Source organism: Rhamphochromis sp. 'chilingali', assembly GCF_963969265.1.
Source record: "Rhamphochromis sp. 'chilingali' genome assembly, chromosome: 12".
In the NCBI taxonomy this organism is placed as follows: Eukaryota; Metazoa; Chordata; class Actinopteri; order Cichliformes; family Cichlidae; genus Rhamphochromis; species Rhamphochromis sp. 'chilingali'.
This window is the reverse complement of record NC_137939.1, coordinates 5,980,767-5,996,309: the sequence shown is the minus strand read 5'-3', so window position 1 is coordinate 5,996,309 and position 15,543 is coordinate 5,980,767. Positions and strand designations below refer to the sequence as shown.

At 40.1% G+C, this 15,543-nt stretch overlaps 1 protein-coding gene across 5 annotated transcripts in view; it reads left to right on the top strand.

Annotated features, from left to right (window-relative positions):
- Positions 1-15,543, top strand: part of LOC308407571 (band 4.1-like protein 1) — a 48,266-nt gene that overhangs the window by 2,780 nt on the left and 29,943 nt on the right. For all 5 annotated transcript variants that reach the window (XM_080899325.1, XM_080899324.1, XM_080899323.1 and 2 more), the window contains exons 2-3: positions 13,321-13,409; positions 13,692-13,841. In XM_080899325.1, coding sequence (XP_080755451.1) covers positions 13,338-13,409; positions 13,692-13,841 — 222 coding nt within the window. In that variant the 5' untranslated portion in view covers positions 13,321-13,337. The remainder of the gene's footprint in view (positions 1-13,320; positions 13,410-13,691; positions 13,842-15,543) is intronic.

The following is a 15,543-nucleotide window of genomic DNA, read 5'->3' as shown; positions in this document are numbered from 1 at the left end:
AGAACCAGGCTTAGGGAGGGGCTATGACCTGCTAGGAGTGAGGGGAGGGAGACGAGACAAAAGAAACACTTGCAGAGAGCCAGAGTTTAGTAATAATGATTAAGTACAGAGTGGGGTATGAAGACAAAGAGAGTGAAAAGAGGTGAAGAAGAAATGCTCAGTGAAACATGTGATGTTCACAGCAACCTAGGCCTGTAGGGGGGTTTTAGGATCACCTGATCCAGCTCTAACCATACGCTTCATCAATAACAAAAGCTTCAAGTTTAATCTTAAAAGTAGAGTGGCTTGCTCGATTTTGCTTGGGCTGAAAAAGTGCTGTACAGCTTTATTATAATCATGAAAGTGAATTTTCAAACTACTCATAAAGACAGACATTTATTTTGAGGTATGATCAGATGAGAAGCTTGAAGACCTATGACATGTACTGAGAATACCATGTTGCCATTTACAGTGTATTGAAAGCCATAAAATAATCACTTTAACAGCCGCGTTGTATATCACATTTGATATGGTTAGATCAGATTTGTAAAGCAAAAATATTCTCTTCCCCAAGGGTGTAACGCGATTAAACACTAGTCTAACTTATTTCTGTGTCTTGTATGATCAAACACAAACATAATCCCTCCAAAGCGATACACTGCCATATATCTACATCTTGTTCGGCTGACCTCCTGTGTTCACGACAGGCATTTGAATGCAGACTACAAGCCTGACATCCAACTTGAAACTGTTGGTCATCCTCTTCCACCCACCACTTCAGCATGCCTACCTCTACACGAGCTGTCACAATCTTGAGCTCAGTGCCATGTGATGGTTCACCTCTTCTTCCCTCTCACGCATTGTGTATGTGTCAACTAGCAAAATAATGCCTACAGGCTGTTCTCTCATTTTTTGTCATTTTCTTTATCTTATTTTGATACGCTTGACAGACGATGTTAGGCTAGGGTTCCCATGGTAACTGAATTTTAAACAGGCACGCCTGATGCCTCAGTGTTAACTATCGTTAGTGGAGACACGCTCCTTTGTGGTCAATTAGGAAAAAAAAGATTGTGCTGTGTACAGCGTGCCTGTCATTTTCCTGTGACAGTGAAGAATGAAGCTGTGTCTTGTTTTTATCCGTTTAACCTTTTTAGTAAAGGTTGCTAAAATACATGTGAATACATGAAATGGGGAAAAGATTTAATTTGGGTGGTGAAGGGGCTACATGCGTATGGATTAAGTTGCACATAATTAAATAATTACTTTATTCAGAACTGTAGTTATCACGATGCCCACACTGCTTAATTATACGGAAGGTAAACATAATGAACATACTCACAGGAATACCTACAGCATATGAAGTCATGCACTCAGCAACCTGGGAAAACAATCAGCTTCTCTGCTGACCTATCCCTCTAGGAGCAACAGTCAGTATTTCTGGTGAAAGCAGTCAATATCTGGAATAGTGGATAATGGATACTGAGGCGCAGACTTCCAATTTTGTCAACCAGCCATTGTTTACTAAAAAAGGTATTTTAAAAAAATAATAATAGAAAGATGAAGATCCAGTTTGCATTTTGGCAATTAGACTTTAAGTATAAAACAAAAACCAAGTACGTTCCTGCAGATCTGCATACAACATATAGTCATGTGAAAATGAAAGTTTTCACAAGACTCCATTCAATTATGTGGAAAAACTAAGCACACCCCTACTGCTTTCATAGGAATTCAGAGGGTAAGTAGCACCCTGGCATGGCACTTTATAAAACTGATATATCAGCAAGTGTGAACATCTCTATAAAAACTGTTCTTTGGTCCTGACCTCTTGAGGTGGGCACTAACACAGTGCTGCAGTCTTCCCAGAAGCAGACATCCCAGCAAATTCGCTCCAGACAGTTAGATCATGCAGTTTTATAGGAACTGCATAAAACAGAAGAGCCGCAATTTAGGTTCTGCAGGCCTCTGTTAGCATGTTAACGTAAAAAAATTAATGACAGCACAAATAGAAAAAGAGAAAAAGACTAACAACTATGTCTTGCTTGGAAGATTTGCCAAGAGCCTCTTTTCTCTAAAAAAAACATGGAAGTTCTGCTTAGGTTTGTAAACTTGCATCTGGACAAACCACAAGATTTTGGAAGAATGTCCTTTGAACAGACGAGACCAAAGTAGAGATGTTTTGGCAGAACGCACAGGCGCCGTTTTTGGTGAAAAAAACCGCCTGTGTATCAGCACAAACACCTCATACCAGCTGTCAAGCATGGTGTTAGAGGTTTGATGATTCGGACTTATTTTGCAGCCACATGAATTGGGCAACTTAAGTTGACCAAGAACAACTCTGTAGACCAAAATGTTCCAGAGCCAGAAGTGAGGCCATCTGTTCAACAGCTAAAGCTTGGCTTGTATCGCTTCACGGAGGAGGACAATGATCCAGTATTTAATGGTCCAGTCAAGGTCCAGGAGAGCTGTGCATAAACAAATGCCCACAAACCTCAATGAACTGAAGCAATGTTGTAAGGGAGAGGGGGACAAAATACTTCCAAAATGATGTGCGAGACTGATAAAGACAGGAAAATTATTGTTTGCGTATATTTTGGCGTCTGTTAAGTGCAGAGAAGATAGGAAAGCTAGGGAGAGATAACAAGGGGAGGTACACAGCAAATGGGATCAGGTCAGATTTGAACCCAGTTCTTTGTATTAGCCTTACAGCAGATGGGTCACCTGCTCAACCTAGTGAGCTAAACTGGCAGCCTCTCAAGTGACTACTTCAAGTTATTGCTGCCAAATGTGGTTCTAAAAGCTACTAAATCATGGGGTGTACTTAGTTTTTCATAGGACTGCATAGAGGGCTGTGAAAGCTTTATTTTCCACATAACTGTATATCTTCAGTGGAGGTGTGTTATCAGTTGAGAGATCCAGCATTTAGAGGGAGTAAATGATATGCTGCTAAAAACGAGCTATTTCATACTCTACACATTCTGTAGAAAGCTACATAAAAATGATACGTAGAGTCTGCAATCTTCCTTTCTCTGTCTTATTGTGAATGTGAACCAGGGCAGCATGCTTGATTGTTTGGACAATTTGTATGAATCAATGGGATGTCAACATGCCTAACAGTAGGTGTCACCTACATAAGCATCTGTTCAGTCATGTTTTTTTTTTTTCTCAAAATAATGTTTATCTAGTAGGTTAGCAGTAAGAATTTCTAGGTTAGCAAGAAATATTTTATTCCTGTTCTAGGAATTCAAACAGCGTTTGACCTTAAAACTATTCCCAAGTTATGTTAAGTACATTGACCTCCTTTACTGAGTATACATAAGAGTACATATTAGTGTTGAATGGTAGGCGGTGCCTGTTTTACTCATGTAAACTGATTAATCTCTAAGCTAGTCATCGCATAAATCAAATGATGCATTTTGACAGCTCATTTTGAGAGATTTCCCTGCTTGATTTGTTTTAATCAGCGAGGATTAACTTTACAGTGACCCGCCCCAAACCCCCTGCTCTAATAATTTTGCTACGCACATTCGCCACCTTCTTTGACTCCAAGTGATAATGAAGCACACACAGATGAGTTTCCAATCACACAGTCTGTCTTTTTGCATCAGCTCGAGAAAGTGGAACTCTGCACTGAAGCACAGCATCTGTGCTAAACCCTGTAATTCCCTTTGTTAACTCTTCCCAAAAGAGAGTGCTTATGCTATGTAGATGCAGGTAGCATCACTCCCTCTGGGCTTGCTTTCTCTTTGGGAGGATGAACTTGCTGCCTCATTGATTTGGATGTCGTATCATTTATCTCGGCTGTGGTGTGACATGATTTGCAGCAGACTTAACAGTCGTGCTACGCAATCTGCCTCCAAGACTGCTGAGTGCCAAAGGTTTGGAGAATGTGTGTATGTGGTTTCTCCTGAACAAGGACATCTTGCCACTCCCTCTTTCCCAACCCCCACTGTCCTATACCTGGTTTCCCAGAGCCAGCCTCTGCCCTTAAGGTTTGATGAACTGGCTGTGTATGCCATTAGAAGAGAGCCACTGATTATAAAGCCGAGATGTGGAGGGAGCAGCTTGGAAAAAAAAAAAAAAGGCGAAGCTCAGTGAGGAATGAACGGTGATTGGGTAATACAGTGGGTGGCTTCTCTGGATTCCTGTGTAGATACAGTACTTTAGTTTATGCTACTACAGTGCATATTTTTTACAAGTGAGTGTGTAGATGCACATTGTTAACATAAAAGGCAGTTATATTGTGGGTACACTGTTCATTATACACTACACGAGGAAGCATAGAGAGTTTTTTTTTTTTTTTTTTTAAAGCATGCAAAACGTATTTTATTTTATAAATGGTCTAGCAGCTGGAGGCATTTTCTACACGGTAAAAATTACCGAGCTTCTTGTGGCTAAGTAATGATTTCCAGATCTAAATATGTAAAAAGAAAAAAGAAAGATGTATGAACTCATGTTTCCTTACAGCCAGACCACTAACATGGACATCACCTAAATTAAATACGAAGTCCATAAACCCAACAGAGAAGTAACAGTGGGGTGTCACTTTTATTTTCCAAGAATCCTCACGCTATTAGCTGCAGGTGTGTCACCATGGTGAATTACCGGTCCCTCTGCACGGGTGACATCTAATAATAAGCACTGAGTGGTTTGCTGTTGTTGTTTGTTTTGTTTTTTTTTGGGGGGGGATTACCTCCAAAAAAGTGCCAGAAAACCATTAAGCTAGCAGCACAATCCAGTTTACTCCCTGAGGATTTCTTGCACACTTGAACAAAAGAAGAGACCTGAATTCATATTAATAGGCGAGAAAATGTTTCTCCTAAAACACTGCACAAACAGACAGGTTGTATTTGTTTTAGCAAAATAATATTTCATCTCAACTCTAAATTGATGTATTAAAAAATGAGTTAATAACTCATATCTAACAATCAGTGAATTCAATTAATTGAAGTGTTGCCCATCCCTGCCTTTCATTTATATAATTTCTATTAATCTTTCTAGTATCTATGCAAATGTTTTCATATGTATTCTAGAAGGACATCTTTAAATGCTTTTAAGTACCACCGATGAAATTCAAGGTCAGTTTCTGTGTAGGCTGCAGGCCACATGCTTCAATGCTGGAGTTTTTTTTTTTTCTGTTTAGACAACCTTTTAAGCATCTGTGGTCAATTTTTTTTCATGCCGCTAAATCACTGGTCGGTATGGAAACACATTACATTTGCAAATAAGGCCGTCAGTGCAAAGAAGTAAAGTCTGAACCCCTCGGGGGATGTTGCAAGAAATGCTTGAGAGGATGGTGCATTTCTTCCAGAGACAGCGACACCGGATTTGATTAAATTGAACTGGGCGACTAGGCCTCTTTACTTATTCAAGTAGGCAGGTCTGAGCTACATATTTAAATGCTACCTTGGTCTAAAACTTGAAAAACAGAGCCGTTGGTGGCATTCAATCCGCTGTCACAGGCAAACCTTATGTTTTTGGAAGTATTTCTTATCACAGTCTATTGTTTTGGTTAAAACCACAAGCATGAATTTAAAAATGTGTTTTTGTTTAGTACAGGATTGTGAAACTTCCTTGAGCTTCTTTGTTGCAAAAGAAAAAAAAATCCCAAATCCCAAAACAAGTTTCTTGCAGAGCTTTGATATTGTAAGCAAAAGAAGTGCTGATGACACTGTTTGCTGCTTTTGTCACTGATTTGTTCACACACTAGACTTATTTTTTCCCCAGTATACTCTGGAGGAAGGCAAACACTTGACGCTGTTAGCACATGCACAATTTCCTGACAGCATACTGTGCTTGAGAAGTGAAAGGAATCCACAAGCTGTCATTCCTGTGCTTCCCCTGCTCTGCTGTGACATATTTTTGAGACGCTATATTTGACAAATTTCTTCTGCCCATCTGCAAGTGAAGGATGGGCCTGTGGGCAACTAATGCCTGCCTGAAGACATCAGTTTTGGGGCGCTTCTAAATTGACAAGCTTTTTGAAAAACTGGCATGAAGACAAATGAACTCAGTCAGGTTGCAGTAAATGGCGCATTGTGGACATCATTTTGCCCTAGATGATCAGCCATCATGTGTTTTACTATCTGGCAATTTATCTGAGCTGCCCTGCTGCAGATGATGAGTGCTCAGACTGTCACGTTGTCTGCTTTTTGCTTCTTTTTGTTGGCGTGAAGTTAATACTCTGCAGTTTGAGACTTTTTTCAGCTGAGTGAGTTTGAAACGCTTGCAGTTGATCCAAGCATTCGCTAACACATTTGAGGTGCTCAGTAATGATTCCTGTGTGGACTGGAATGTAGCACAGAGGAAGTAGTCTCCAGAGATACAAAGACATGGTGAGTGAATTCTGTCTGTGTATGTGTACGTGGGACTGTGAAGATCGTGAGTTTGACTGTGTGAATTTTGCTTGTCTGTCTTGTGAAAGAAAAGAATTTCAATAACTGACTGATAAGCTAAATGCAGCTAATCTTATTGATACGTGCTGTGTTTTGGAACACATTTAAGCTGGCAGTGTTTCTTGTGCAGACAAAGCATATTTCATTTGAAGATAAGATCCTTTCTTTTTGGCAGTCAGCGCTACACTTAATCATAGATGTTAGATGTTTCTCATCTTTAATTTGTTAGCCAAAAAGAAAAAGTATTTCACAGACATGTCAAATGTGATTTAAAAAAGAAACAACAAAAGAAGAAAAAAAACCACAAAAAATAACACAGAAATGCAGAAGCAAGAACAATTAAAGTCAACTGTCTTGGACCATATATAACATCTAATGCCGTAAGAGCTACCCTTGGAGGTATTACTGAAACTGAGTTATGGTTCCCAAATTATTTGAAATTTTACTTAGAGTTAACAGTTACGAGTCAGCCGGATAAAGATGTAGCTTCATCCTTATCAGAGGATAAGGATGAAGCTATCAAATCAAATACATAAGGTCTATAAATCAGACTCACTTTGTATTGACAACAGTAAAATGCAAATAGTATGCAACTAAACTGAATCAAAACATCCCATAGCTAATGTTTTAAGGCAAATACCTAATAATATACTGTACCTTTATGAAGGTCAACAATTCTTACTGACATTATTCACCTTTAATGGTCATTAAAATAAATATTGTTACATATTTATGTTACCTGTTAAAGTTCATAACAGTACAATTAGAAAAAGGCTGGAAGATTTGCCAGGAAAAAGCTTCTTCCCTCTAAAAAGATCCTGGCAGCTAATCTTAGGTTTGCAAAGTTGCATCTGAAAAAACCACAAGACTTCTGGAACAATGCCATTTAGACAGAAGAGACCAAAATGTGCAGCTCTACGTTAGGAGAAACCCAAACATAGCGTATCAGTGCAAACACGTAATGATGAAACTGACAGCTAGACCGGCTGAAACCAGGTCATGCAACAGGGCAGTGATAACAAGCACAGCAGCAAATCTGCAACAGAGTGGCTCAAAAAGAAAAGAATCAAAGTGTTGCAATGACCCAGTCAAAGTCCAGACCTCAGCCTAATTGAAATGCTGTGATGGGACCTTAAGAGAGCTGTGCATAAACAAACCTCTGCAAACTTGCTGCTAAAGGGTTTTCTACTTGCTTTTGAAACTTGTCTTCGCCAGGCGACTAAAGACAGAAACATCAGAAGACTCATTTTAGACATTTTTAAGATTATTTTCTTTTTACACGACACTCTCAAGAGAAAGGGAATGAAAGGAAGTGTGAGATGGATTTGATGTGTTTATTATAGCAAAAACTCAAGTTACTACTAGCAGTGTAAAAAAAAGTCATTATTAGTGACAAACCCATGGAGATCATTTTACCATTTTATACTTATGTTACCTGCAGAGCTGTGGAGCTGAAGGTAAAAGCACCTCATTCTTTTTAGTGTTTGGTTGACAGGTTTATTCTGACTTTCATCACTTTTATAATGATATACAATCCAGTTTACACTGCCTGCCTTGCAAATAGCAAACGTGGTCATGAAACAGAGAGTTTTTACAGAACTTTGACAGCAAAAACTTGAAGCAATCATGTTTTGTTTTTTTTATCAGTTGCTTAAATTGTGGAGGAATTTTGGCCCACAATGTTACTTCAGTTAACGGAAGTTCGCAGACATCCATTTATGCACAGCTCTCTTAAGGTCCACCACAGCATTTGATTTAGGCTGAGGTCTGAATTTTGATTGGTCCGTTGCAACACTTACATCCTTTGGCAGATTTGTAGTTGTGCTTGGTTTCATTGTACTGTTGCATCACCAAAGTTTAGCCAAACTTCAGGTGTCAGATTCATCTAGAATAGTATATAGTTCAACAGCAACATGCTCAGCAACATGCTCATGTTCTGTGGCTGCAACAACAACAAAGCCCACATCATGACCCTTCTATCAGCAGAGGTTTGGGATAAAACAATTGTGAGACCTTGCTTCACCTTATCATGTGACCTGTTGAGATCACCTGAAGCGAGATGTGAGTGGTGTTTGAGGTGCCTGGGGAGGCAAACTGGATTGTAGATGGCAGACAGATGGTATTGTAAGAAACCCCTTCTATTCAAAGATTGCTGCTCACAGTAGACATAGATGGCCTCTTTAACTCTTCTTTCAAACCATCTGTCTCCTCTGTCGATTTTTGGGCACAATTGAATGAGGCAAGGTCTCACAGTGCTTTTACCCGAAACCTCTGCTGATAATGATCCATGCTTTTTTTCACGCTTTGACTCATGTGATGCAGCACATAATCAATAGTGGGTCAACGACCCCCCTAAGGGACAGCTCCCACTTAGGTTTAAATACCTGGGACTCTCCACCATTTGGTTTTAGGACTAAAGAAGCTTCTCAGATGAGGGGTGAAACATCTTCAAGAAACTTGAAGATGTTCAGTCGCTTTCTTTCCAAGCTCCTTAGATTATGTCCAGACATTTCCACCACTTTCATTGTTCCAGATGTTCCAAACCTAAGCCATACTGCCATGTTCTTTTTAGAGCAGGGGTGGGCAATTCCCGGCCTCGAGGGCCGGTGTCCTGCAGGTTTTAGATCTCACCTTGGGTCAACACACCTGAATCACATGATTAGTTCGTTACCAGGCCTCTGGAGAACTGCAGGACATGTTGAGGAGCTAATTTAGTCATTTAAATCAGCTGTGTTGGTTCAAGGACACATCTAAAACCTGCAGGTCCTCGAGGCCTGGAGTTGCCCACCCCTGTTTTAGAGAGAAGAGGTTTTTATCCTGGTAACCATTCCAAACAACACATACTTGTGTTTTTGTACACCGTATTGATCATGTGACTTCATGGTGATGGTGTAGGATCAAGCAAATAAGGCCCCACCCACACAGGCCTAGTGTGGGTGGGGCTTCTGTGGTGCATGACCATCTGACAGCATGTGGATCATGACTAGTATTACAAAGGTGCAACATACTTTACGGCAACATTTCTCTATTTCTGTCTTGCGCTGCACATTTTCAAGTTTTACTACAAGTACAAGCACAGTAGTTAGTGAGTATTTGTAAACAAACATGAAGCACTACAATTCAGACACCAGGAGGTTTTTGACACTGTACCTTCTATTGATGTGATTTCACTCAATAAGAGCCAGCAACCTCTAGGAACCACAAGCACCCATTTGGCAAATACAAAATTTTTCCTTGCAGCTGGTGGTTGTATTGTCCAATATGTATTACATAAGCATATCATGCTCTGACCTCTGCCAAAACATCTACTTTTATAGATGTGTTCACATTCGTTAATGATCATTTTAATTAGCAGCTCCTGGCTGCCTCTTACCCTCTCAGTTCCTATGAAAGGAGTAAGGGTGTAGAACTGCTCAGAGTCATGTGAAAACTTTCTTTTCCGCATGAAAAGAAAAATGGTGAAGATAATGAGGCATGTCAGTATCTGACAAGATCAGTAGTACAGCACTTTGGGCCTCTGCAACCTTAGTTAGTTGTAGGTGCAGTTGTTTGGTTAGCCTAGAAAAATATCTGCATCACACCCACTTCCACAGACGTGTACCACAGTGCCCACATAATGCGAGTTTAATAGATAACTGTGGAAGCAGAGAGGAAGAGCTGTCTGGGATTATTTTAGTTGTCTGACTCAAACAAATGCTAAAATCTGCAGAACAGTGATATCTGTGAGTACTAGCGTACAGTACATTAGTTATATAACCAACATAAGCACTTTTCCATATTCACTGATTTTCTGTTTTCTTTCAGATTAATTCAGTCACATGCTGTCCAGTAAATGTTAAAGTATAAATACCACAAATTATAAATAATAAAAGGTATTTCTGTAAAGACACAAGTTATGTAAATGCAACTATTTTTGGAGGCCCTCAGTCCTGAACAATGTTTTCTGAGCTTCTGAGCTTCACCTGCGACATACTGTCATAGTTCACAAAGACGTTCCCTGATGCTCGCTGTTTGAAGTTCAAGGACCAAAGAGCCCCAGATGATTTTGCAGAGAAAGACCTTTAAAAGGAGTCTGTGTGAAGATGCTGACTGTCATTGGATTTTTGTGTGTAAGAAACAGCAACGGCTCACACCTCACACACATCTCAGCCTCCATCATCTCACTCACACAGATGATTAGGTGTGCGGAGACCAGAACTGATGTGGACTTGCAGTGATTGAATCATAAAGTGACCCAAATGAAAAAATTGATTGGCCTCACAATCATGATGTGTGTGAAATGAGCGGCCTAAAGTCTCTGACACTGATCTATTAGGATTCCTCTCAAGCTCGCTTGTGATTCACAGACACATTGTTCTGACAGCTGCCTCATGAGGATGACATTCACACTGAGTGCGTGTATTACAGTGGGCAGATCTGATTGGCTCACGTGAGTGGATGTACAAGTTGGATTACATTAGAAATAGATGTGAGAGTAAAACAATGGACTTGGGGATTTGAATCGTCTTCAGTTTGTTTCTGAGTACAAAACAGCAATTGAATCTTTTTTTAAAGAAGATTGTATTTCTAATAAGAAATGTCTAAGAAGCTCATCAAATAACCCTGAAGCCTCCTATTTGATTTGGAGGTGTTTGTTACATGTCATCCACCTTTCTGTCCCATATTTCCTGCCTGCACTGTCTGAACAGAATTTTTTGTTTTGTTATTTATCTGCCCGCTATGTGTATTTATGTCTGACTCTGACGTCAAGGCTTTGCAGTAATATAAGTTTTACAAGGCAAATTTCACAAATATTGTAGAAAATACGTAAATCTGAACAATGATGTTGTTACCCATTAGCTATATTAAAGTTGTGTTGTGTTAACCTTGCTCACAACAAGGTTAACACGAAGAGATGACCCACACTTATACTTCGAACCAGTTTAGAAGCGCAGTGAGCTTACAGAAGTGTCTTTGGACCGGACCGTGGAAATAAAGCTGGAACTCACCGAGAACAAGTTTGAAATCAAAACCTTCCTGCTATGAGTGAAAATGCTGCCCTAATGAGAGTACATTTTGTAACCAATTATATTATTATTCATTAAATAAACTAATTAAAAACCTGCAGGCCCTTGAAAGTTCACTGCATAGAGCGTGTGACATCTGCAGCCGTCCAAGAGCCAGACTGCACTCCTCTTTGATCTGGCTTGATTATGCAGCGTGAGACTGACCTATCATGAAAGCTGAGATGTGCTGTGTTCGAGACTCCAGAATTGTAAACACAGAAGTGTCATCAGGCAGCTGGTTGAGGGAAAAAATGCAAATTAGTTCCCCCACCTCTTTTTTTTTTTTTTTTTTTTTTTTTTTTTTTTTAAAGAAAAAAATGCTACTGTAAGGCAAGGCAAGTTTATTTGTATAGCACAATTCAACAACAAGGTGATTCAAAGTGCTGTACTGTAATACTACCACCACTTTAATGGTTTGCAAACACTTTGCTGGCCATTATAGGACCTTTTATACTATTTATCAGTGCTTCACATGCCTCTTTTTCACTAATCCCTATTTTTATTAACTCTACTATAACTATACTAGTAATGAATATTAACTGCTGCATATTCTGGAGTTTCTTAAGTGGGAATTGTTACATTACAGAGTAATGTATGCACTCCTTGCTTGCAACTGCCATCTTGAGATTGAAAAATTCCAGCGCAGTACTTCAAGATAAAGTATATAAAGGGTCATCCCTAATAACTCGGCAATTATCATCATGTATGTTTGAGGACAGGGGAAAAGAGGGACATTGTTAAAACTCGGCACTGATACTGGCCCGTCGCAGTCCAAATTAGCTCAGCTTAAGAACTTAAACAGCTCGTATTTCTGTAGAAATTTTCCAATTTAATCTTCAAATTTTACTCTGAATCTAAAGCTCACATAAACCCATGACCCCGTCCTCACCTTTCAGAGAAAAGCTATAGTCTCCCTCAGGGCTTTATCTTACCTAATTCATTCTTCTTATCTGTAACACCCAATCTGAATATGAGCCATTTTCCTGTACGTCACGTGGAGAAAAAGCACTGTGCAGGAGTCAAACTGGGTATAGCACTGGTCACCTTCAAATGACAAGCTCCATCTGTCTGTAGCTCTCCCGGATATTGTAGCAGCAGTCTTGTATGTTAACTCATCTCTTTTCCTCTTTCTGGTCTCTTTTGCCTCATAACCTTTTTTCTTTGCTACTTTGTCCTGTCTCATCGTCAGACCGATATCAGTGTCCTCTTTCCCTCCTTTCACCTTATTTTGATTGATTGATTGATTGATTGATTGATTGATTGATTGATTGATTGATTGATTGGTAATTTATTTCAACATGTGAACAATATACAAGTACATTTAGAAAAGAAATGAGAGAAAAAAAAATATACTATACAAATTACATACAAAAAAACATTCTGATTAATTTACATGTTTTCTTTCTCATTCTCCTATCACAGTGTGTCTGTTGTCCTGTGTGTTGCTGCGGGACTCTCTGGTTGATGTAATTTATGCTATCTCCTTTGCTAGCATGAGAAGGAGCGTCCTGAAGCCAAACGCTCTTCATGCAGAGTGCTCCTGTGGGAGGCTGTGAGCCAGCACTGACTGAGCTGCCCCTTTTTTATTTTTTCTCCTCCCCGTCAAGATCTCTCTGCACACAATCCAATAACCATACACATTAAAAACAATGGTCATTCTCTGCAGCCGTAAAGGATAATTAAAGATACCAAACATAGTAGCTGTCAGCTGCACAGGAAGTTGAAATGGATGCCTGTGGTTGTTCATTACACCAAAGTCCAGCTTAAGTGAAGATTCAGAATGCTCTGTGCAGTTTTGCTTACATGTCATGAGTGAAATCCATCAGGACTCTATAGGCAGTTTGGGAGTTTTTGGAGCATGAAGAGATTTGATGTTGACAGAACATGTTTATGTGTGGTTGCAGGACTGTAATCCATTTCTATGACAACAGAGAAGGCTTTGGCTGGGGAAATGAAGACTGCGATGGAGGGTGACGCCAGGAGAACCAATCAGGTGGGAGCACAGCTGTAGATCATTTTATTCAAGCCTCTCAATCACTCAGGGGCCTTCCGGCTTTCTCGTTGATATGCAAGGCAGTGAGCCCATCCTGCCCGTGCCACTAACTTAACATCTTAGAGCAGCGGCTCACACGACATGCATTTGATGACTGCCTCATATGATCAAATAATTTAAGTCTTTTTTTAAGGGCAAGACTAAAAATTCAAACAGTTAAATAAAAGACAAAATGCAAATTTTAAGCTCACTCACTGAGAGATAGGATTCTCCCTCTCCCAGGTTCCAGAGGACCAGGGGGATATGGACGATAACTCAGAGAAGACCCCCAGCAAAGCCTCCAAATCCCCCCAGAAAAGCTCCAAGCGGCCCAAGACTGTCCCTGTCAAAGTCACCCTACTTGACGGCTCTGACTATGAAACCGCAGTTGAGGTATGCTACTTAATTTTTATTACTGAGAAGAAAATGATACATCAGGGGGAGAAAAACCAAGCAAATCAAATTAAAAAGAAGCCTAAATGGTAAAAATCTTTCTTTACTCAGCTTTGGTTGGTGTATCAATAGAAGCAAAACAATAATTTAGTAATGAACAAAAACACGGTGGAAAAAAATCAAGACGCACATGAAGCATCTCACTTACAAATGACTCAGCCTTTCCTTTATGGAACAGATCAACTAAAAGCATCAGATTTGTAGGAAGAGATAACGAGATTGGTAATGACATTATCTGATGTTGTCCTTGCTTTAACATACAGCGTAGCAGTCTGACTGTCTGACTACACAGTCTGCCTTCAAATGCAACGATTCCCGTATTTTGGCTAAGCTGTTGTTGTTGACTCTTAATGCATATTTGTCATAGTAGCAAAGAGGGTTCTCATACCTGCCCTTAATAGTAGTGACCTTGCTCTACTGGAATGTATCACACTCCTGTTACTTCATTTCTGCCATTTTTGCTTATTGGTGATTATCACAAATGAAAATGCTCCCACCCTCCTCTCTACTCTAAATTCTTTCTATTTTACTTAAGTCCAGAGTACTTTACTTTGATGGGCTATTTACTGCTACATATGACCTTGCTGTTGCGGTGCTCTCAGGTATTATTTGATAGGTACAAAGTTATTATCTTTTAAACTCATCTTTTCACCTTCACAGTGAAAGACACTGCTTCCTTCCTAAACTCTTAAGTATGTGTTTCACCAGCAGTAATTCTTCAAAATATGCAGAAAACGGATCAGAAAAACGCCATTTTAAAAGGTTGCTTTGCAGCGCCGTTGACATGCAGTGTGGCTGTTTTGCCGTGCTTGAAAACACACGTGCATGCGTGATTTTTGCTGTGCAAATTATATTTTTATATATATTTAAAAAGCTAGTGTTGAAAAAGAGCTCTTGACTCAGCAGACCACACTACGTTACACCTCCATAGGATTTAGTCTCCCTTGGTAATACGTGCTACTGAGTCAGGAAATGCAGCACTGTTGCTATTCTCGCTGAGAGAAGGAGGAGACGGATGGATGGAGGTGAGACAAGCTCCACATTGTGGGGGACAAGGCTTCCGTAAATCGTGACTCAGTAGCCTTATGTGTTGGTAAATAGATGATTCTAACTCAGTGGATCCCCATCTATTTGAATTTCACATGCTTGTCATGATCAAGTGTTGCAGAAAATTAATCTGCTCGCTGACTAAACTGACTTCTGAAGGGTGTCAGAGGAGGTGTTTTACACCAGCGGGAAACCCTGGGCAGGAATCACAAAGCTGTTTGGAGCCCCACTGGCACCTGCTGCTGATCGAGTGTGTTGCGGCTGGGAACGAGGTTCCTGTCACCCTCAGTCATGTCAACTGCATTCCTTTTAAAGCTTACTGCCTCCCACCTGACCTCACATATTTTACTTAAGAGAGCCAACGAGCAGAGAAATCTGTCAGAAATCCCGGTGTGGCACACACACACATAGATTTAACTCCAGCTTAACCCGTCCATCTTTCCTTCTGTCTTAGTTACGTGCATGCATACGCACACACACACATTTCTTCAGGTCATCTGGGCTGTGACACTAGAGGTAGTGGGCTTTGACAGGAAATCCATGCAGGTGACAAATGAGCGCTCTTATGTTTGACCGGGGAGAAAATGGAATGGGA